The sequence below is a fragment of the Pteronotus mesoamericanus genome, unplaced genomic scaffold (assembly GCF_021234165.1).
Source record: "Pteronotus mesoamericanus isolate MK-2021 breed Mesoamerican mustached bat unplaced genomic scaffold, CSHL_Meso_final contig_42, whole genome shotgun sequence".
In the NCBI taxonomy this organism is placed as follows: domain Eukaryota; kingdom Metazoa; phylum Chordata; class Mammalia; order Chiroptera; family Mormoopidae; genus Pteronotus; species Pteronotus mesoamericanus.
The window spans coordinates 6,190,038-6,214,935 of record NW_026555157.1 but is presented as its reverse complement, the minus strand read 5'-3'; the positions used below and the strand labels follow the sequence as shown (position 1 = coordinate 6,214,935).

At 33.9% G+C, this 24,898-nt stretch overlaps 1 protein-coding gene across 1 annotated transcript in view; it reads right to left on the bottom strand.

Moving 5' to 3' along the window:
- CIP2A (cellular inhibitor of PP2A) overlaps nt 1-24,898 on the bottom strand; it is a 39,245-nt gene that overhangs the window by 4,672 nt on the left and 9,675 nt on the right. The window contains exons 8-18 of the mRNA XM_054577239.1: nt 20,367-20,442; nt 15,633-15,851; nt 14,142-14,301; nt 12,469-12,610; nt 11,285-11,384; nt 9,771-9,889; nt 7,388-7,583; nt 6,239-6,313; nt 6,016-6,126; nt 2,709-2,905; nt 217-330 (exon numbers count right to left, since the gene is read on the bottom strand). Coding sequence (XP_054433214.1) covers nt 217-330; nt 2,709-2,905; nt 6,016-6,126; nt 6,239-6,313; nt 7,388-7,583; nt 9,771-9,889; nt 11,285-11,384; nt 12,469-12,610; nt 14,142-14,301; nt 15,633-15,851; nt 20,367-20,442 — 1,509 coding nt within the window. The remainder of the gene's footprint in view (nt 1-216; nt 331-2,708; nt 2,906-6,015; nt 6,127-6,238; nt 6,314-7,387; nt 7,584-9,770; nt 9,890-11,284; nt 11,385-12,468; nt 12,611-14,141; nt 14,302-15,632; nt 15,852-20,366; nt 20,443-24,898) is intronic.

Below are 24,898 nucleotides of genomic sequence, written 5' to 3'. Positions count from 1 at the left end.
AGAAGAAAACATCAATGAACCATAACATTTCCTTCTTTCCTCAAGTATTTTAAGAAAAAATTTCTAATAATAGTAATTATCCTTAAATTCTGCCAAATGTTTTATATCTAAAATAAGTTAAAATTCTATTAATTTATCTGTAAAACATAATGTTCTGTATAAAGGGAATCACTGTTTTGAAAATTCCAAAATAATTAGAAGAACTAGAAATTTTACTTTTCATTTTGTTGTTTGAGTGACTCATTCAACTTCTTCACTGTCTCAATTTGTTTATTTAGAGAATCACATGTGATCTGTAACTCTTTATTCTTCTTTTCAACAGCTTCATTCCTGAAAACACAAGATTAGTGATATTTTTATGCAAGAAAACACATAATGCAGAAAAGAATCTCAATGTTTTGTTTACTTTTTCTTCTAACCAAATTGCATACATGGCAGGTGAAAGGAGAAATGTTATGAACAAGCAGGACATAAGTAGAGTGAGATTAACTCTAAAAGGCAGTGAAGACATGTTTTGGCTGATTGAGGTGATAAAAATGACCATGAAATGTAAATTTGTGGGGTATTAACCTCATATTTATGAATACAGGTATTTTACAGGTAATATATATTCCATAATTTCCTATAAAATACATACAGTTATCTTTACAGTTAGATCAAGAAACTGAAACAACTTCTGTTAAGTTTTGTCATCATTAGCCTCTTGGGCATAATATATATTTAACTAAAAGTGTCAAATTAATGGAAAAGTAGTTGAGGAGTCTAAATTTCTCTTGACTTTTTAAAACTCTTCATCTAATAGTCCTATTCCTTTTACCTGCCAGGTAAACACAGAAAGAAATAATACTTTAATAGCCAACTATCTTAAGTATGAAAAGCTGACGTAAGTGGAGTAATTTTTAAATAGAGGTAGGCAGCCATTCCAGAGGAATTGCCTTGCATGTCTTTCTCCTTGAGCCTTTCCAATGTTTGAACTGGGCAATATAATGTTGGGACTGAGCCAAATTAACACTGTATTTCAAAAAACTGTTTGCAATCCTAACAGCAAAGCAGATAACTTGACTACCAAACTGAATATTAAAGACATTTTTTAGAATTAGTACCACCATGTACAGCTGAACAATAACTTTGTTTATTTGCACCTATTGAAATTCCTTTTTTTATTTATGTAATTATTTCCCTTCCCTTTCTCATAAAAACTCCTACCCTTTACTCACTAATTTGTACATTATTTGGGTTTCTGCCTGAATCAGTGCTTCCCAAATAGCTATTCTTTTGTGACCTCAAACACTTGCCTGCCTCTCTTTGGCCTTTTCTGTTTAGGTTATAAGCATAAAAAGTCCTTTTCACTTTACTAACTACTAAAATAAATAAACTGACTGGTACACTAGCCATATTTATCTGTCCTACACAGAATTTTTAAAATCTAAATTTAAATTCCTTAATATTACAGATGAGTTTTCCTCAGCCAGCTTCATTTACTTGTTACCCACCTGGCCCCTCAAGGCAGGAGTTTTATTTCTTGGCTCCTCAATCACTATCCAGAACATCAGTAGGTCTTAGAAATCACTATTTCTCTTGGCCTGCTTGTTTACTTTCTCTTATATACTGACTTAACACTAATAGTTCACTTTATCAGGGCTGCCTCAATCAGATTTTATATGAAGTTGTTGGGGGGAAATACCCTGTTTAGAAGTCACCTTGCCATTGCATTTTCCAGACGTTATACATTTTCCATCCTTCATTTTCACTGATACACAAATAAGCACATGGACCTTGACAAAATTAACCATTTTCTAGAACGCTTTATTAACAGCACAGAACAGCAGAAATTTTTCAAAACTTAACCAATCTTAAAGTACAAATTATATTTTACAGGAACCAGTTAACTAGAGTGTTTTTATTTTTCTATTGTTTAGTAGAAAATACATAATTTTTCCTGGTCTTCCTTATAATTCAGAAGTTTTAAGGTTGGCCTAAAAAATAAAAAAATTTGCTTCATAAAAAAGGAAAAAATCAGTCTTACACTTTGTTTGTGGGTGTATAAATTAGTATAGCCTTCTTGGAGGAAAACTCAGAAATCTATCAGAAATTTAAATAGGCTTTACAGCAATGTGCCTTTAAGAATTTACTGTACATATCTAGTCACATATAAGTAAATTGTGTTCAATGTCATTAAGGATAAATATTGACTAAAAATTTAGAGATTAATTAAACACTAACAACCAAATTTCCATTTTATTCAGATATGAAAGTGTTACTATTCAACCACTTTTGATTCGTAGAAATGACCAATTCATATGGTTAAACCTAATACAAATTGTGACAAGGGTCATTCAGTAATTACTTATGGAATGCCTAAATATGTACCAAGCACTGTTCTAGGACTTAGGGATTTGTCAGTGAACAAAATAGACAAAACTTGTCCTTGCAGTGCTAACAGTGCTAACATCCCAGATGACTGATGAACCAATGAAAAGAAGAGTCAACTGGAAAGAAAGCAAGCTACTTTCTGTTTCCAACCCTAATAATGCGTTTGAGTAAGCAATACTTTATTTCATTTTAACTAAATTTCTTGCTAACTACTTACCACCTATGGTATTATCAGTATATATAAATGCTTACCAAAAGATTGTAGGGCCACAGAAAAGAAGTGCTACGTGTTCTTTACAGATTCTAATCTTAAAGAGAAACATTTATTAATTTACCTCTGAAGAAGTTCCATGTAGGATTTTGTCAGTATTTCATGTTCTTCAGCCACGGACTGTAACTTCCTATTATGTTGGAAGAGATGCTCAATGTCACTCTGGGCTCTTTCTGATTCAGCCTGCTGTGACTTCAGCAGTACACTAAGCTCTTCATTTTTTCTCTCGACTTCTCTCAACATACCAGCGAGTGTCCGTGCCTAAAAGAAAGTGGCATAGAGACTTTTCCACTATCGTTATTTAATATGCTCAGTTTTTACAATTTAAAGGACTTACCAACTATCTAACAGACTAGCATCTATTGGGTTACTGAAATACTTATTAGTCATACATGTTTATTACTTAACTATAGTACCTCTAATAAAGCTGACACTACTTTAGTTTTTTATTTAATAGATTATTCTGACAAAACAATCTTACCAGACTAGATTCTGACCAGATTCATGAAAATGAACACAATTATAACAACATGAAGGTAGCTCGTCATACAGTATTCAATTAAAAGGGTATAGTCCCTGAGGCTAGCTGTCAATACTAAATCACAAAGTTTGCACACCTCAGTTTTCCCATTTCTGGTAAGAATTAATAATAAGATGTTAACTACATCACAGGTACTTAAGCAAACATTTAAATTTAAGCTATTGCAATCAACAAACACAACCTAGATTCAATATGGAAGTAATTGTTCCAAAAAAAATTAAAAAAAAACCCATTAAAGCAGGAAAGTAACTAGAATGAGAAATGAACCTTTCCCCCTTCTTTTGTCCAAACAAATACTACTTATTTTGAAATGCCAGATGAAAACCTAAGCTATTCTCTGCCTTGATGAGTTTGTAAAGCCGTAACGCATAATTATTTAGTGTTAGTTCTACAAAAAGTCTTCTCAGTAAAATGAAAAAAATATTAAATTCTCCAATAAAATTCAAGTCATGTCCACCTGACTGGATATAAGAGTGTGCTATGAGAAGGGAGGGGAAAAAATGACTTTAATATTACTAATTTTCTTTTTTAGAATTTATGAAAAACAATATACCATCATCAGTCAAGACAAATGAATCCATGCTAAAATAAGAAAAAAAGGAAAAATATGGTAATGTTTATATTTTTTAGAATATCTCTACTTGGAAAAGATTTAAAGGTACTGTACTTGTCACTAATTTTAATGTCTCTTTGAAAAGTCAAAGGTCTTTATTATAATGCATTACAAATTATATCACGTTGCCTAGATTCCATTTTTACTACACTATTTCCTACTACTACACTAAGTTCTCATCCATAATGTATACATTATGTACATATTCATATGTAGCACACAATGCCAACTTTCCCAGCACCTACTATGTGCCACGTACTGGGCTGAGGCCCTTTAGATACAGGAACAGTCTCTGACATCAAAAGTGGGGGTGAAGTCATACAATTTTCACATGGTATGAGAAGTGTTATAGAGAAGCGCAGGGTAGATATATAGAGGATCACTAAGCATGGTTTGGAATGAGAAGGTCAGAAATGCTTCCTGGGAAATGGAGGTATTTAAACTAAAATCTGAAGGATTATTTCAAGAGTTAGAAGGGAAAAGGTGTTCCAGTCATGGAAGAGCAAGTGCAATACCAGGGAAACCAAAGACTGTCAAGCTTCGGAAATTGCAAAGTAATCTAATCTAACATGGTTGACTGCAGAGAGTGTACAAAAATGCAAGGAGGTGTGGAATGAGAAGTAGTTAGAATATTAGTATGCCAAAATAAGGAACTTAAATGATCTGAGCTGAAGGTAAGACACTAAAGGATGTTCAGCACAAGAGTGATACCATCAGATTAGTGCATCAGGGATCACTGTGGAGGGAGAAGGGATGGTAGAATCAAGTACAACAGTAAGATGACTTTGTACGTAATGGATGGTTGAGAAGAAACTAGAGGTAGGAAACCTAGAGACTTTGCTATGATTTACATGAGAAATGAAAAGGCTTTGACCTACAGCAAATAGTGACAAGAGCAGAGATTAAAAAACAGAAAAAAGTAACATTTAGGTAAAATCAACTGGACTTGGCAAATGATTAATTGCAGAAGGTAAACTGTGTGATTTCCATGTTTCTTGTTTGAAAAACTTTAAGAACACTAGAGGGAATGGGTATACAAGAAAGAATACGTTTTTATAACAGAGCGTAGTAACTTCAGTACTGGTTATGTTGAATATATATTTAAATTGAGCTGTACAAAGAGACATTTAGTACTTAGGAAAAAAGGCACTGCATATAAATTTGGGGACATTAACATTCTGGTAATGATTGAACCATGGACCACCTAAAAAAGGGGGAAGGATAAATATTGAAAAGTAGAATTGCTGGATCATATGGTTCTCCAACTTTCAGGTTTTTGGAGAATTTCCATACTGTTTTTGATAATGGCTGGCCAATTTACACTCCCACCAACAGTATAAGAAGGTTCTCTTTTTTCCACATCCTTGATAACACTTATTTGCTGACTTTTTGATAATAGCCATTCTGACATGTGTGAGGTGGTATCTCATTGTGGTTTTGATTTGCATTGCTTTGCAAGGTGACAGTTGGTTACAGGACTTAGTGTGGTGATCACATCATAAGGTATAAAAAAATCACTGTATTGTACACATGAAACTAATATAATATTGTATGCCAACTATGCTTAAATTAAAAAAGAGGGGAAGGGCTTAGAACATAATCCTGAGAAACCCAACATTTACAGTTGAATGGAAAATAAAGGAGTTCATAGAGGATATTAAAAAACAAAACAAAACACGCACACACACCAAAATAAACAAAACAGAAGCAAACTCATAGATACAGAGAACAAATTGATCATTGTTAGGTGGGAGAGGGTGTGACAGGATGGATAAAAAAGGTGAAAGAGATTAAATATAAATAAAAACAGTCATAGGGAAATAAAGTATAGCATAGGTGACATAGTAATTAATATTAAAATATCTATGTACGGTGTCAGATGGGTACTAGATTTATCAGGATGATCACTTTGTAAGGTATATAAATATCTAATCACTATGGTGTACACCAAAAACTAATATGACACTGTATGTCAACTGAATTTGAAAATTAAATTAAAAAAAAAAAAGAATACACATTACAATCGAAAGAAAATCCAAAGATAACGATGTAACCAAAGTTAAAGGGAAGAGGATTTCAAGAAGGAGGGAGTAGTTGTGTGAAATGCTGAGGACAATTTACTTCAACCAGAGCAATAAAGATACAATAAATGTTTTGTACATATTTTTACTCCATTTAGTTTTCTACTAATCAGATGTGTCTTTAGATTGTACATACCTCTGTCTCAGCTTGAGTTCTTTGACAACGATATTGAGCAATCAATCTATCGGCCTGTGCAAGGGCTAGAGCTTTTGCTTCCAAGAGATCTTGTAGCCTGCTTTCTTTGCACTATTAAAAAAAAACCCCAAAAAACAAAACATTGCATTTATCTTCATCATTTACTGGAAAACGTCTATTAAAGCCTAACTGTTACACATAGTTAAAATAAGATTGTACTCACAGCTAATGTAGACAGTTTCATCTCATATACATCCATTATGTCAGATATTCTCACATCGTTAATCTGATCCTTTACCTAAGTTTTAATACAATAGAGTCAAAAATTGCAAAATTTTAACATCTGACAAAATAAAAAAAATAAATGCCCAATAGATGAGTGGATGAAACAACTATGGGACATTTACACAATGGAATTCTACTCAGCTGTAAAAAAGGAGAAAATTTTATCCTTCACAGCAGTATGGATGGACCTAGAGAACACTATGCTAAGTGAAATAAGCCAGAGAAAGGCAAATACCATATGATTTCACTCATATGTGGAATCTAATGAACAAACTGAACCAATAAGCAAAACAGAGACAGACGGATAGATGGAGAGCAGATGACAGCTGGTAGGGGCGGGGCAGTGGGGTGAGAGGTTAGGGGGTAGAAGGATTGAGCAAAAGGATCACGGACACAGATAAGAGTGGGGCGAGGGGAGTATAAGGGGACTAAATGGTAATGGAAAAGAAATATAATAAAGATTAATAAAAATAAAAAAGTAAATGTCTATTGGAAAACTAAATCATTAAAACTTAATGAATAACAAGTAAAAAAATACAAATGTCTTATCAGTCAATTCACATTTCACTAACCTTGTTATTGCATAAGAATATCTGGGTAAAATTTGGAATACATGTGGGAATTTAAAATAGAGGGTCTGGCAGAAGTAAGGCCTATTTGAGTGTGGTTGGTAGGGTGATAATATGGGTTAATAATTTATAGTTTTAATTTGAACTTTTCACTTAAAATGTTATATGGTGTGCTTGAGTGTGATATTGTTATGTTACAGAATTCCATGCTTATGATTTTATAATAAAAAGGGGGTGTTACTTGTGCCGGACTGTATATTTCTTAATCTGAGGATATGGAGGGCTGGTGGGCTGGCTGGGCAACAGTAGGGAAAGAATAATAGTGGTGTTAAAATATAGGAATTTTACAGCTGATTTTTTTTTCTTATTTTCACTTTCCAGAATACTGTTATTTTTATATTAGGTTTCAATGATCAAATCTACATCTAAAGTTATTTAAGTAAATGTTATAATCGGGGCCGATATTCATTGGTATGTAGCAAGCAAAATCTCATTTATAATGGCTATTTATCACTCACCACCGCTCCAGATTGAAGTTTCTCTATTAAGTCCTCAATGTTTGATCCAGGAACTCTATCTTTCAAAAGTGGAGGAGTTGGACATTTTACCAACGTTGGAAAACTGTGATTTAGTGATTGCAAAGACATTCTTCTGGGCAGATGTTCTGTTTCCTGTTGTCTGTAGGCATTGTTTGCTGCTATACTTTCTCCAAGTCTGAATGAGAATCAAAAAGAATAAGAAATAATTACATAAAAATAAAGCAAAAGGTAGAGTTAGTACAGAATTAGGGAATCTTTTAGAATGGGTCTTTCTGGTAACGTCTCCAAACACTTTTGAAATAATCTTGGAGTCTATGATGAAGCAGGATTTTAGGAAATACATTAATTTGCTGGAGGAAATTCTTTTCTATTTACAACCTTTTATAATAACTACTCCACCTCTGGTTTGGAGGCAACAGAACTAGTTTGTGAGTGTAAATATATTTGTAAAACTTAAATACATTACTGGTAATGGTAAGAATATTTTTACCACAGGCAATATTACCTGGCCTTTAGTGATGTCCTTCACCCTTTTCCTTTCTCCCTCAATGTATGTTCTCACAAACCTGATTTCTATTCTGCCTCTTCCATTTATCCCATCTTATTTCTGTCTCAGGGTCTTTGTACGTTGCTTCTTTACCTAGAGCACTGTTCCCAACAAGCTGCATACTGTTGCCTCCCTTATGTCATCAGGTCTCAATTCAAATTCACTTCTTTAGTGAGGTCCTTCTACTCATAAAGATGTGCACATTATAAACTTACCTTATCTCTCAAATAGAATGCAAACCTCATGACAGAAGGTCGCATGTCTAATTCACCGCAATGTCCAAAATGCCTAGAAGAGACTCTGGCACATAGCTGACGCTTATGAGATGTTTGTTACATGTTTAAATACAATTAACACATACACACCCACCCCCATATCCATCCAGCATGTAATTTTACCTTATTAAACTGTCTAAGATAATATAAACAAAGGCATAAATAGATATAAATAGACAACTAAGAGTTTCCAAAGAGAAAATTATACAAGTAAGACAGGGATGACTAAGACACAATGAAATGGTGGGAAGGCATCACATACAGAGAGAGAAGAGGAGACTCTCACTTTCAGTGACACTGAAGCTTTCTGTTCTGAAGTGTGGGGGTTTGCTTCATGTCAGATTGCCCCAGCTGAAGCAAGCAGGCCATCACAAAATGAAGCAGCTTTATAGACCATTTCTATCTGTGAACTTCAGAAGCTCCCTATTTGCCCATTTATTTCTTAAAAAATATTTCTTATAAAGGGAATTCTGATCATGTGATCTCTAGGTCTTATTTTCCATAGTTCTCTTAATGTATGACTATTTAAATTAATTCTAAAAATGAGTTTGCTAAGTTAATAGAAATAGCAGAGGTTAGCAAACTTTTCCTTAAAGGACAAGGCAGTGAGTATTTTAGGCTTGAGGATCTACAGAGTCTCTGTTACAAATTCCCAACCCTGATGTCATATCAAAGTCAACACAGATAATATGAAAATGAATGGATGTGGCCCCATGCCAGTAAAACCTAATTTACAAAAACAGGCTCTTGTCTGCTAGCTATTGTTTGCTGACCCCTGGCATGTGGAAATAGCTTGTCTACTTACCACTGCCTCAGTTTACTCAAACTACTTTTGCAAATGCATTTATATAAATCACTTAAACTTTTTAAAACTACATATAACCCAACTAAACATTTTATCAACCATTTTGTTTTCAAACAGCTCTGAAAATCTAAACTTTTTTTCAAAAATAATTGCAAATATTCTCTTAATGTTTGAAATTAATGTGTAGCAGATAATTTTTCCTTGACATTATCTATTCCACTTCCTGATAAAAATACAGAATTTTTCTTTGGGAATTTCCTTACCCCTTACCTCTCACCCTCTGACCCCCAGCTTCCAACCTCCAGTCCATATAGTTCTCATAGCTGAGCCCTTAGCATTTGCCAAGGTTCCCTCCTTAGCAAATGACCCAGATCTGGTCAATGATAGTGATGCTTGGGTTTATTTAAACAGTTGGGAAGGAAAGGCTATTTCTAGGGAGGAACTAAGCTGGTAAGATATAAGCTTAGTTTAGAAGCTACTACCTTAAAAAGAAGTGGTGAGAGACAGAGACACACTACCTGGATAACATATTTAATGATCTGGATCTAGCTTTTTCCTGAGTATACGCCTTGTCTTTTCAGTTGGAATCAAATTTTTTTAATTCTTGAAAAAATACTATTGCAATGAAGTATTGATTTTACTAATTTTCTGATCTATCTCTATTGAGGCCTAGTAAAGAAACACAGCAGGATAGTCCTGCACCATAAGATATACACTCAAATGATTACAACTCACACTAAAGCAGGGAAATCTGGCAGTGGAGCAGCTTCCAATAATATTCCCAGTCCAGACTGCACTTGTTCTCTATTATCTGATGTTAAAGCAAAAGCCAAGGGCGTTATCAGGCGTGGATCCTAAGCAAATCGGAAACCGGAAAACAAGAAGCAGAGGCAGAAATAATAAATAATGTCAGGGAGTAAGGTAAGTAAACAGAGCTAAATCATAAAATAATTCTAGGCAAATTCCAAAGTGTTTCTATTAGATGTTTGATTGTATATATTTGTCTTTATCTTATTATAACTGTCTTAGAAATCAATATTAACACTAGCTTTAAAAATCTGGCAATGACTTAGAATGCTTTTAACTGTGCCTATGAAAACCATGTCTTATTTTGATGAATTTAAAATATCATACACAACTGACTGAAGCAATTAAACAATTACACTTAACGTATAACTCCTTTATGTAAGTAAAAATTTTACATTAGTACTGTAAGCCCTAAATCACCCATTCTGAAAAACATCTAAGAACTGACATAAAGTCAGTTTGACTCAATTTTTAAGTTGAGTAAAAACTGAGAAAAACATTAGAACATGAATCCTTTGTAACTATCAACATTTTACAATGTGAGTGTTTTGCAGGTATTCAAAAGTATAGTATAATGCCGCAGAATCATGATACAAGCTGGCTTTTACCTTCATAACCCTCATAGTAATCCACCGTAACTCCTCCCATGAAGCGGGGGGTCATTATTTGCACTTTGTAGTCAGGAACCTGGAGCTCAGGGAGGTGAAATAACTTGCTCAAGTCTGCAGTGACTAATAAGTGGTGGATTCAATACCTGAACTCTGTCTCTTAAGCATTATGCTGTTAAAGCATACAAGTGGTCCCAGCCTAAGGTTTCAGTTTTGGCTCCTACCCTGTCTATAGAGACATGAGAACCATCTTTGCTATTATAGTAACTTTATTCACACACATTAAATATTTATTATAAACCAGGTTTTGTGGATATCAAGGTAAACATCTAGAGCTCTTTTTCTGCTACTATCATTAAAATTTGTGAGTTAGCTATTTTCTGCACACCCTCCCTAATCATATTATTCATAAATCAAGTCCTTTCCTTCCAAATGTCTCCCTATCCCCTTAATACCCTAAACTCATCAACTCCAACTAAAAACAAAAACCCCAAAACAAATACCACTTCCCTTATCACCACAAAGCCAATAAAAATAAGTGAAGAAAACTGAAGTAGGACTGACACACACACAAAAAAGGTGAGGAAGCAGTGTGACCACGAACATTTTGTATATTAGAACCAGGTGCACTTATGTTCAATTTCACGATACTATGTAAAATAACTATGTAGTGAGAATATTATAGCTACTTAAGACAATTAACAACTTTAAACTTTCTTCTGAATGCCAATTCGAAGAATACTGATCAAAAGGTAAGAATTTTAAAACAGAAACATACATTAGGAAGAATTTACATATGAATAAACTTAAATTATTTGAAGATTTTAAACTGACCTGAAGGATTTTGTAGAAGCTTACTTCCATACCAGGAACCAAAGGTTTAAGTTTGTTCATCAAATCAAGAGTTTTCAAAATTACATCAGCAGCAAGTTTGCTTTAAAAAAAAAATCGTATTTAAATTAGTTAACTCAAAAATTGCTTAGAGCTTATTTCTGTCCATAATTCTAAAAAAATGGAAAAAGCCAACATCTTTGTTTTTAAACCTCAAGAAGATACACTATTGTTTCTTTTGAGAAGTAAAATATCACTGAGGAGTAAAAATACTGTAGACAACCACATCCTATTAACCCAAAAGCCAAAGAGAACAAAACAAGCATTAATAGTTTAGATGGCAGTTCTTTTTCTATTCTTCAATACCACCAAGCTTCAACTTTCTGCTTCAAATTATCAGCAGCATTGGTAACACGACCCATTTAATTGTTAGCTTTGTCAATGGAATATCAACAATAAAGGGCAATGTGAGGCAATAAAAAATATCTAATATTTACTGAATAAATATACTAAGCTGTATTTTCAGCCACATACTGAAAACAGTGTACAATAAGTAAACAGATAATTTTTATTATTGGAGAATGCAATTCTGGCAATTATGATATAAAAATGGGAACAAATTATAGTGTTTAGCATTTAGCAGGTCCTAATAAATAACTGTTAGACTTAATTCATGTGGGAGGAGGGGGATAAAATAATCTTAGTACTATGCCACTTTTAACTGTAAGTCTTAACATGCTAAGGTAGAAAAGTTGTCTTTGTTATTATGAAATCTGCAGCAGTGACTCATTTCCTTATAATAAAAACTATCCCTGTTTTTTCACTTAAAGATATAAAATTAAATGAACACAAAAGTAATTACTAAGGCAATGTCAAAAAGGACCTCCAGAAAAAAAGTTGAAAACTATAAAAGACCCTTAGGTAATCACAATAAATTAAAACATGACAAAACAAACCTAAATAATGAAAAACAAACCACAGATGTTATTATCTTTCTTCAGAAGCATGTGACCTATGAATTGAATAAATTTTCTAAAAATTCATTATGAAAATATTTTTAATTCTCTGCTATATCATAATAGAACATACCCCAAGGATGAGCCTCCAAAAGGAAAGAGAATCACTGCATCTCCTGATTTTATTAAGTTTGGCCTTATCATTTTGCAATTTGGAGTACATATGCTTACCTCAATTCAGAATCTGCTACCTTTGTTCCAAACCCCAGATCAATCTTGCCATATGTAAACTGCTGTTCTATCAGAGCGGTGCATTTGATAGTAGTCAGAATTTTTGCAATATGCATTTTTAGAGTATCATCTCCACAGAGAAGTAAGTTTTGTTAAGGGACCTATTCTTAAAAAAAACTTGTATTTGTATAACACTTTACAGCATTTAGAATAATTGCATACAAATTATCTCCTCACTGCAATTCGGTGTAATTATTGTGACATTTAATTCAGTGACAGATTAGGAAACTAGAGCTCAGAGCATTTAAGTGACTGGTAAGTGGCGAGAGATGAGAGTGATACCAAAAGTTTCTGACTCAAAGGTAAAACAAAGTATCTGCTTCTCTACTAAATGTTAGTTCTTTGTTAACAGATATCAGAATAGCTCAGTAAATACTTGTTGAACTAAAGGAAGTTATTTCCTCATAGTTTGTATATTGAATAATTCTGAATACCATTTGAAAAGGGTCAAGTTTGGTGCCAATTCATGACAGAAAGCTGAATATATTATAGATATCTCTAAGGTCAAACAAAATAATCATGTCTTTATAGCAGTGGTTTTCAATTTTGGCTGCATGTCAGAATCACCTGGGTAGTTTAACCAAATAATCATAAACATTCCTCCCCTTTAGAGTTTCACATTACTCCAACTAAATTAGAATCTTTGGAAGTGACATTCTGGTGTCAATATTTTTTAAATGTTCTGGTGCTTCTAATAAATAGCCAAGGTTGAGAATCACTGCTGTAAAGGGAAGAGAAAATTAAGAAGCAGCAGCTGAGAGAGGAGGTTAAAGAGATGTGGAGTTTGCTCAAAGGCAAGACAAATTTGAACAAATTCTTCTTGCTCTAAGATACAAAAATACCTGACTAGGCAAATGTAAGAGATCTGGCTCAGACAGAGTGGCTCCTTGCTGATAATAACAATAGGAAAATATTAAAATAGCAAAAAACTGAGATTTGGACTTTTTAGAGGCTTATAATCAGCTGACCTAAAAAAAAAAAAAAAAAAAAGCTAACAAGGAAAGACCTAAGAAAATCAGTATACAGAAATTAAGCAGTGACACTAATTGTACTTAAGGGTTCTTTTTTGAAATAAATTAATTTGTCTTGATAACATATGTTTTATTACCAAGTATGATGTCACCTTTATTAAAAACATTTATGCTTAAAAAAAAATCCCACCGCAGTTAAAAATTACTGAACTAAAGTAATGACACAGTAACGAACATTTACTTATTCTGATGTACTCCTCCAAAGATAGCACCACAAATCATCCAGGAGCAGGAATTAGCATCAGAAGAGAGAGTAACAGGGCAGTTATTTTAGAATACAGCTCCAATCTCAAATTGTGATTAAAAAAATATCTAAATCACATTTAAAAAGCATTTCTGAAAATATTCTTTAGTTTAAAAGTTTTGCACAAAAATAAGGTAAAAAAAACTCTGAATAGCTTTTATAGAAACTCTTCATTGATAATTAGTTCTATAGTTTATACTTCAGTTCATTAAATTCTGAATAGATACAAGCATGAGAAGTTACAAAATTGCAACTAAAGACAAAAATGCATTAAATACAATGCTGAAAAAAAAAGTGAATGGTTATTTAGTTTCCATGTTTATAACAGTAAAGGATATTCAACAAAACTTCGATAGCTTTGACCATCCTTTCACATTTTTTTCTTATTAACGCCTCTTCTAGATTTTGCTCTGTGAACTGAAGCTGATCAAGGATTGTAGGCAGAAGAAGGGTCACAAAACAGTCAGCTGAGGAACTGTTAGCAGTATCTATGGCATCCTGGAATATTACCACCACCAGTGATTAAAATAAAAACAAAAGGTGAAATACAGAATGCAAAACTAGTCATCATGGAACTGCAATATTCTCTTTATTATTAGCACCATACTAGCCAACTGAGCTAACCAGCTGGTTTGCAATATTCTCTTTATTTTAATAATTTCATTGACCTCTATCTCCTTAAAATGTAACTTTTTATCCCGTTTTCAGGGCTATAATGACTTTTTCTCAAATGAAACAATAATATTTTGGGTTAATCAGCTGCAAACAAGACATTTTTAAATGGACTATATTTGTCATTTAAAAATTGTTATTAATTTTTTAAAAAGATCTTATTTATCTTTAGACAGAGGGGAAGGGAGGGAGAAAGACAGGGAGAGAAACATCAATGTGTGGTTGTCTCTTACGCGCCCCTACTAGGGACGTGGCCCAAAATCCAGGCATGTGCCCTGACTGGGAATGGAACTGGTGACCCTTTGGTTCGCAGGTCGACGCTCAATCCATTGAGCCACACAAGCTAGGGCTAAAAACTGTTATAAATTAAATGTACTAAAAACAAATATCAAGAATTTGCTAAATGTAATTACAATAATTAAATAGACACTAGTCTTAATGTTTTACAACCACAAATAATTCCCATCAAGAATCTCAAAGGGCTTTCTAAATGTTAAAACTGATTAACAGTCAAGACCAACATAGAACAGAAAAAACAACTTGTCCATAATTCTTAACAAATACATTTAATCATTCATACACATTTTTGTGCACAGGATACAGTAAGGAAAGGGAAAACATTCTAGGAAGATATTGAGGGTAGGCAGAATGGGTAAAAACAGGGAGAATAGTAGAGAATGCAAAATGACCCTGATAGTAGAATGTGCTAGAATATAATGGCCTTAACGGAAATAATTTTTGTCTGTATCCTAGGTGACTAGAAGTGTCTGGTATGCTCCATGCCATTTCACTGACTGAATCCAGAGTTCCTCTGTTAATCCATTCAACAGACTAATAAAGAGAGCAGACAGCATTTACTGAGACAAAATGTGATTACTTCAAAAAAGTCATAAAACAACAAAACATACAAGTCAAAAAACCTTAACTTATTACACTGGAAAGAGTACACACACACACACACAATTCAGTGAAAACAAAGAAAACACTAATATTTGTAACAGTAAAAAAAAAAATTTCATTAGCTAAATGGTACGGAGGCTAGTAATGGAGCTTTCCTAAAGTGTATGAACTAACTGGAAGTTTATTATGAACATTTTTGAAAACAAACTGTTCACTGAGAATCATAAAAGTGGAAAAGTCAAATTGTCAAATATTACCTCAAATATTTCCTTGAGCAACTCCAATGCTAAAATAGAACAGTTTTCTGATTCATCCAAGGGTTGGCTTGACCAACGAAGCAGAGCTATAGTAGGTTCTAAGCATTTAGAACGGCTTCCCAGAGTGGTGTTACCAGATGAAGACTGTTCAAATATCATCTGAGTGAGCACATGACGCAGCTGAGTCACTGAACAGAAGGCAAGAAGTAATTCTAAAACCTGTGCAATATAAAGTCTTCATTAAATGTCAATTTCATTAGACTGCAAGGCACAAAGCAATTAAATTATGAAGCTGAAAATGACATAGATTTTTAAAGAAAATACAACAAAAACTAAGAATAGCTTCCAAGTTTTCTTTCACTATTACTTTTCAAAATGAGTTAATATGTTCCACAGAGTTACAAAGCCACTTGGTGGTGGTGGTTACTCCTGATAAACATGACTTTGAGAACCAATGAAGGAAGGGCAGCTTCAACTAATGTTTATAATCAGTCCTTTATTTTTTAAAGCACAAATATGTTTTGTTTTTAAAATGAAAAAAAAATTAAAAATAATATTAGCAATTAATCTTTGTTGTCATGCTAACATTTAAGAATTGCTATAAAGCATACTTTAGGATAATAAAAATGGCATCTCAGAGCTTTAAAACCTTAAGAATGGCTATCTCCACACTACGTTTGCATAATGTCAGCATTATGCCCCTTTGCTCCTCTATTCTACTTCATTTCTTCTTTCCTTTGTAATTGGGCCTCATCCATTACATAACATCACACATCAACCTGTATATTATTAGCTATTAAGTTAAATTCTACCTTATTTCAAACACTACCAACCCACTGTAAAGAATTTTTTTTTGTATCTCTTAGCCTATCATGTATTTTCACCTTTGTTCCTTATAAATGTCATGTGATTGTGAGTTGTGCTTCAATCAACTTGAGAGTATCTAATTTTAATAGAATTCGGCCTATTAGCATTTACTATAAAACAAACGATAAGCAATCTCTGATTTATCCTCTTTTAAATATAAATTTTAGTACTTGTTTTTGAATAGGTAATACATTTCCTTGATTCCAAAGTCAAAGGTACCAGCCTGACCCCTAGCTACACTCTCTGGGGGCAAGCAATGTTACTAGTTTCTTATCTTACTAGAGGTGTGTTATACATACACAAGAAAATACTTTCTCAAATACACTTAACTCTTTAAATGTAACATACATGGAAGCAAACAAATCAATCACTAGTGCACAGCTAGGTGGTTTTCCCAAAGTGAACACATCTGTGTAACTACCAACGAAATCAGGAAAGAAAATGCTACCAGAACTCCAGAACCCATGTGTCCCCTCCTTAAGGCAGTGCAGAACCACTCCTCATCAGATTTCTGACAGCATAGATTAATTTTATCTTAGCTATTCTTGGATCTTTGTTACTTCTACATAACTTTTTCAGTTTACAAGTTTAGACTAAACAATCACATGGAACCTTATACAGAGTTGGGCAAAAGTAGGTTTACAGTTGTTCATATAGAAAATAATACAGTGATTAATAAACGCACTTTTGCCCCATCCTGTAGATAAGCAGAATCTTACAGCATATACGCTTATGTCTAGCTTCTTTAGCTTAGCACTGTGTGAGATTTACTCATGCTATTGCATTTCACTCATGTTCACTGCTGTACAGTACAGTCATGCACCACATAATGACATTTCAATGTTAGACCATATACACAATGGTGGTCTCATAAGATTATAATGGAGCTGAAAAATTCCTATCGCTTGTGTCATCTTATTGTCAGAGTAATAAAACATATTACTCATGTGTTTGTGGTGACACTGGTGTAAACAAATTTACTGCCTACTAGTTGTATAAAAGTATAGCACATATTATTTTCAGTATATACTACTTGATAACAAACAACTATGTTATTGCTTTATGTATTTACTATAGTATAGTTTTAATCATTATTTTAGAGTGTACTCTTTATACTTATAAAAAACCTGCTGTAAAACAGGATGCTGTTAATGTCAGTGTACCTTCAAAGATCTCATGTTTATGATGTTTCTTGATTGTACCATTTTTTTCTTGTGCTTGAGTTAATCTTGTGTTTTACACATTTAGGGTATCCTAAGTGTACAGTGTTTATAAAGTCTTAATTAAAGTACAGTAATGTCCTAGGATTCACTAATCACTCAGTCACTCACCCAGAGCAACCTCATTCATGGTAAGTGCCCTATATAGTGCACCATTTTTTATCTTTTATACTGTATTTTTACTGTACCCTTTCTATGTTTAGATGCATAAACACCATTGTGTTACAACTGCCTACAGTATCAAATGCAGTAAGATGCTCTACAGGTTTGTAGCCAGGAGCAACAGGCTACACCATACAGCCTAGGTGTATTAGAAGGCTATATACCACCCAGGTTTGTATAAATACATTTATGATGTTCATATAATGATTCTCTTCTTAGAAAGTATCCCTGTTAAGCAGTGCATGACCGTAATCCAGTGTATAAATATACTTTAGTTTATGTGCCCATTCCACAGTTGATAGCATTTGAGTTGTTTCTAATTCTTGGCTACTAAGAGCAGTGCTGCTGTGATTTCTATAATCCTCTGGTAAATACGTGTATTCAGGTTTTTGGGGTAAATGCTTAAGAGTGGAAATGGTTGGGTCCTGGTGTATGTGTGTGTTCAATGTTAGTAGATAATACCAGCTTTCATAAGTGGTTGTATCAATTTTTAGCCCATGAGTATTGCGATATTTAGGAATTTTTTACATTCTATGCTTGCTCTTATCCTTATTTTTAATTTTAACCATGTGATGGGTATGCAGTGATATTGCATTACTATTTACAGTGCATTTCCCCTGACTATTAATAAGTTGAGTAACCATTTCATATTTATTGACCAATTCAAGTTCAGTTTAGATATTATGTTCAGTGTTTTTTCTGATGTATATTTTCAAGTTTTTAAATAATATATTTTAGATAAGAGTCCTTTGTTGGATATCTGAATTATAGATAACTTTTCCCATGCTGTGAGTTGCCTTTTCACTCTCTTATTGGTGATCTCTTCATGAACAGAACTCTTTAATTTTAATGCAGTCTTACTTATCAACTTTTTTCCCTATATAATTGTTTACGTTTCTTGTTTCAGAAAATCTTTTTCCATTCCAAGGCTGTAAAGATATTCTGGTAGGTGTTTCTTCTAAAAGTTCATTGTTTTACCTTTCACATTTAGATCTACAATCTCTCTAGAACTGATTTTCACATTTGGTGCAAAGTAGGGGTCAAAATTCAGGTTTTTCCCATAGGGATATTCAACTGACCCAGTGGCATTTATTAAAATGACCATACTTTTAAGACTGCACTGTTATCAATCAGATACACAAATTATGGCTTTGGTTTGCACTGTATTCTGTTCCACTGGGTTAGCTATCTATACTTATGCTAACACTGCACTGTTTTAATTATTGTAGCTTCATATTAAATCTTGATATCTGGTGGTATTATAAACCATCCAACTTTGTTCATTTTTTTTCAGGATAGCCATGGTTATTTTTGGATCCATGCATAACCATACAAATTTTATAATCAGTTACTCAATTTCCACATACATAAAATAAAACAAATACCAAAACAAAAAACACTAAAACCTAGAATTTTGATTGACCTAACATTGTAAACTGTTCCAATCTATGAACTTTGATGTGTCCATATTTATTTATAGGCTTTTTATTTTTCTCAATGCTTTGTAATTTCATAGTAGAGGCTTTGCACATGTTTTGTTGGATTATCCCCTAAGCATTGACATTTTTAAAAAATCTGTAAATGGTATCATTTAAAAAATTTCATTTTCTATTTGTTTAACATTTTCTGCATGTATTTTGGTGAACTTATGGGCATGTCTATCTTGACTATGTAACTGAGAGTAGAACTGCTTTGTCATATGGTATATATATGTTCAGCAGGCATTGTGGAATAGTTTTCCAAAGGGACTATACTAGTGTATAAAGATTAGAGGAGGGAATCCTGAAACACCAATTCAAAAGAACCTATGCACCCCAATGTTCATAGCAGCACAATTTACAATAGCCAAGTACTGGAAGCAGCCTAAGTGCCCATCAATAAATGAGTGGATCAAAAAACTATGGTACATTTACACAGTGGAATACTATGCAGTACAAAGAAAGAAGGAACTCCTAACCCTTCGCAACAGCATGGATGGAACTGGAGAGTATTATCCGAAGTGAAATAAGCCAGGTGGTAAAAGACAAATACCATATGATCTCACCTGTAAGTGGAACCTACTTATCAACAAAACAAGCAAGAGAAATATAACCAGCAACATTGAAAGAAAAAACAAACCGACAGTAACCAGAGGGAAGGAGGTGGGTAATGGGGAAAAGAAGGGAAAAGTTTAGGTCAAGGAACATGTACAAAGGACCCCTGGGCAAAGCAAAGGGGAAGGATTGAGGGTGGGAGGTGGGAATAGGTGGGGCAGGGGAAAGTGGTGGCGGGAAAATGGAAACAAATGTATTTGAACAATTAAAAAAAAATTTTTTTTTAATTATTAGAGGAGGGTTCTAGGGTACTTGTAATGTTCTGTTTCCTGATCTAGACACTGATAATATGTCTGTGTTTAGTTTGTAAAAATTGAGAGAACTGTGTATTTAGACTTTTCCTCACATTATAATTTTTAAAAAGTTTAAAACAAAGTCATGTTTTTACATACCTTTGAAGAAGAATCAGGATCCTTTCCATTAAGAAGACCTAATACTTGCTTAAGACATGAAGAAAAGTGCTCATACCTAGGTTTGAAATAAAAATATACATTAAATGAATAATATAATAACAATGTATGGTGACAGGTGGGTACTGGAAATATCAGAGGAAACACTTTGTGAGGTATATTATTGTCCAACCATTATGCTGATACATCAAAAATAACTTATCTACAAAATAAATATAAAATTTAAGTGTATTTTCTTTCATCTATTTATTTTTGATGAGCTTCTAATAGAGAACAGTCTTTATAAAGTTTATACTTTAAACTTGAAACATATTCTACCACTATGATAGACATAAACTGGCTGTCATTTATAAAACTGAAAAAAATGACTCATGTAGCAATAAATAAATCATTTAAAATCTTCTGTACCTCAACAGCCTTTTTTTAAGGTTGTAAAATTCAAAGAACACTAATATGTATAGCTAATAAATTAGCTACTTATTTATGAATCACCTACAATTTCCAGACATTAAATTAGGCTCTGCGGATATAGAGGTAAAGAGCAGGGCCCTGTGTTAAATAATTCTAAAAGGTACTAGTGATACCACTCGTATCACAGTCTATGTGATCAGTACATCCTAGATTTGGGAGAACACTGTCCTGTCAGAGAACTCACAATCTAAGGATGGAGGCAGAAAAGCAAAAAATACAATGTAATGTAACATATGCCATAATAGAAATGCATAAAATGCTATGATACAAGATGGGTATTAAACCCAGGTTTTGTGGAATAGGCCTGATCAAGTGAAGCTTCCGAGACTTTAGTCTTAAAGATCAATGGAATAGAATAGAGAGCCCAGAAATCAACCCATGTAATTTTTTAAAAAAATTTATTTATTTCTTTTCAGAGAGAAGGGAAAGGAGGGAGAAAGAAAGGGAGAGGAACATAAATGTGTGGTTGCCTCTAGAGTGCCCTCTACTGGGGACCTGGCCTGCAACCCAGGCATGTGTTCTGACTGGCAATCGAACTGGCAACCCTTTGGTTCAGAGGCCAGCACTCAATCCACTGAACCATACCAGCCAGGGTCTCAACCATTGTTTTTATGGTCAATTAATATTTGACAAGGGAGACAAGAGCGTACAATGGAGAAAAGACAGTCTCTTCATAATTGAGCAGGTACATGCAAAAAAATGGAACTAGACCACCAACTTACACTATATACAAGGATAAACTCAAAATGGATAAATGAAAGTCACAAAACCATAGAAATCCTAGAAGAAAACATAGGCTATAAAATTTCAGACATCTTCCATAGTGATAGTTCTGCCAATATGTCTCCTAGGACAAGGGGAATGAAAGGAAAAAACAAACAAATGGGACTGTATGAAACTAAAAAGCTTCTGCACAGCAAAAAAAACCAAAACAAAACAAAACAAAAAAACACCACCAAAATGAAAAGGAAACACCATATGGGAGAACATACTTGCCAATGATACAATTGATAAGAATTTAATTTCCAAAAGATATAAAGAACTTATACTTAAAAGTTAAAGAACTTCCAATTGGATTGGAAGACAAACAATCCAATTAAAAAATGAGCATAGGACCTAAATAGACACTTCTCCAAAGAGGATATAGAGATGATCAAAAGACATGAAAACATGCTCAACATCACTAATCACCAAAGAGATGCAAAATTGAAACCACAATGAGATATCACCTTACACCTGCCAGAATGGCTACCATCAATAAATCAACAAACAACAACTGCTGACGAAGGTGTGGAGAAAAGGGAACCCTGGTGCACTGTTGGTGGGAATGCAGACTAGTGCAGCCACTGTGGAAAATAGTATGGAATTTCCTTAAAAAATTAAAAATGGAAGCTGTAGGGTAAACAGAGGCAGTCTGGCTTCTACCCCCAGGTGTCTGGGTAACTAAGGGAAGCAGTTTCTCACAACCTTGAAGGTGTCTGAGAAAGGAGAGTTCTCCTAGCCTTGAGAATGGATCTCATAGCCCTCAGACTGGATCCAATAAACGGTTCCGATTACATGCAGTGGGCTGGTATGTGCAGAATCATGCTATGTTACCTAACAATTTGGCCTGTAGCTGGCTTTGGTCCTTCTAGTACTTAAGAAGGTAGGGGCTTCTTAGTATGGGCTCAGACAGACACGAGTTTGTGGCCCGCGTGGCTCCCTTGAATAACGGCATGTCAAGCATCACCATGGCTCTGTGCATTTTCTTCTGTCTGCCTGGGTCTCGAGTGGACCTGCTTGGCTTCGACAGGCCACAACACAGAAGTCTTTTCACTTAGTGATCCCACTTGTGGGAACATATCCTAAGAATCCCGAAACACTAATCAGAAAGAATATATGTATCCCTATATTCATAGCAGTATTATTTATAATAGTTAAGATCTGGAAACAGTCCAAGTGCCCATCAGTAGATGAGAAAACTGTTGTGCATTTATGCAGCTGTAGAAAAGAACTTTTACCTTTTGCCACAGCATAAATGGGCCTGGAGATTTTTATGCTATGTGAAATAAGCCAGTCAGAGAAATATAAATACCATATGACCTCACTTATATGTGGAATCAAATTAACAAAATAAAATGACAAACACAATAGAAATAGAGGCATGGATACAGGGAACAGACTGACAGCTGTCAGAGGGAGTGGGGCAGGGGAGACTGAATGAAAGGGGAAGGGATTAACCAACCGTATAATGATGGCTAGAGGGAAGATGGGTGGGGACTGAGGGAAGGTGGGCAAAGGGGTGGGGACTGGGAACATCTGTAATAGTGTCAATAATAAAAATAAAGAAAAAATATTTTTAAAAATTTAATAAAAGAACATAAAAAAAGAATGAGTCAGACATATACAGGAGAAAGCATTCCAGACTTCCAAACAAAGCACTTCAGAGACAGTAGCACATGGATTCATGAAATGGCATTTCCAACAAGTTGGTGATTCTGTTTATTGTCTGAAATGATTATATAAAAGTACGTAAGAAAGAAAATGTGAAGAAATAAGACTGATACATGGCCAAGGACCAGATTTTGGAGGGTTATACTGAGAATTTGGATATTCACCTTGAAAACAATGGCAGATCACAGATTTTAAAAGGGACATATGGTAAGAAAAAGATGAAAGCTGGGCATATGTATAAGTCAAGGGAGTCAACTGAATGGTAGGCACTAAGGAGATAGAAGAAGCTGCTGATAATAGGAAAGAATGAAACTTAATGCACAGAATAATGGGATATGTTTATAAACAAAACAGGAGAGCAGTAAGTAAGAACTGGAATAAACACAGGTAACTTTGCTCAGGAGAACAAATTTGAGGAAATGTCAATTATAAGGGATTTTTTTGTTTGTTTGTTTCTCCTATAAAACAAAGGTTAAGGTCATTTTCTGAGTGAAAAATGGCAAGAGGAAAGTAGTAAATATTTAAAGGAGCCACTATAGAAAATGTGAAAGAAAGCTGACTGGTAATAAATATAAGAGGTGTTACCCAAGTAAAGTTAGAGATCACTAGGATGCAGTATATAAATTCATAAGGTTTTTTTTTTCAAGACTTGATAAGAAACCCAGGCATTAAATTAGACTTTGCAACAGATCCAGGAATCTTTTATTAAATGGTAGGGGAGATAATTAAAAGGACAACATAATTTTCTTTTCAGAGGGAATCTGGGGTTCTAGGCTAGATAGAAAATATATAATGCAACTGAGAGATATGCAGAAATGATTAAGCAACCACCTACTAATGTTAAATCAGATAATCTTTCTGTCCTCCTAGAGAGGTATACCCAAAATAATTTTTTTTGTTTACTCCAAGGCTGTTAAATAAGCACTGCTGTATTTAGTGGTTGAAATGGGTATTACATGAGAATATACTGGGAAGATTCTTAGAACAGATAGGATGGCTCTCTGTAAGACATTTCTCTTACCTGCTAAGGCTTCAGAGGAGGAAAGATAAAATGCCAATGTGAATGTTGTTTGGTATTTCTAAATATCAGTTGTCCATATGAGTAGTGGTCAACCTTGCCCTGGTGCTCAGCTTTGTTTTTTTAACTTCTATATTCTATGATCCTTAAAGGTTAGGAACTATGTTTTTGCATAACTTCTAGATTCTATACTCCTTAAAGTTTAAGGACTATGTTTTCATATCCCTGTCTTTGCTAATACTGACTCCTCCCCCATGCTCTGCCATCGCAGAGCTCAATAAACATTTTCTTGTTTCTGAATGATTCGTTAATTTAACTCTCTGAAGCAATTTCAACGATTTTCTAACTTAGGACCACAAAGCAGTTTAGACACTGGGGAAATTTAACTCAAGATGCAAAATGTACTTGAGCTCTTTGGAAAACAGCTGCTAATCAATGTCAAAACATAAATAACCACATGAAATGCCACTGTGATAGAATGGGTATATAAACATGTCTTCTCATTTTTACCTGCTAACACAAGTGAGGCTTCCACTTAAGGAAACATCCATTTTTTTATATTTAAAAAAAAAACAACAACCAAAAAACCCCC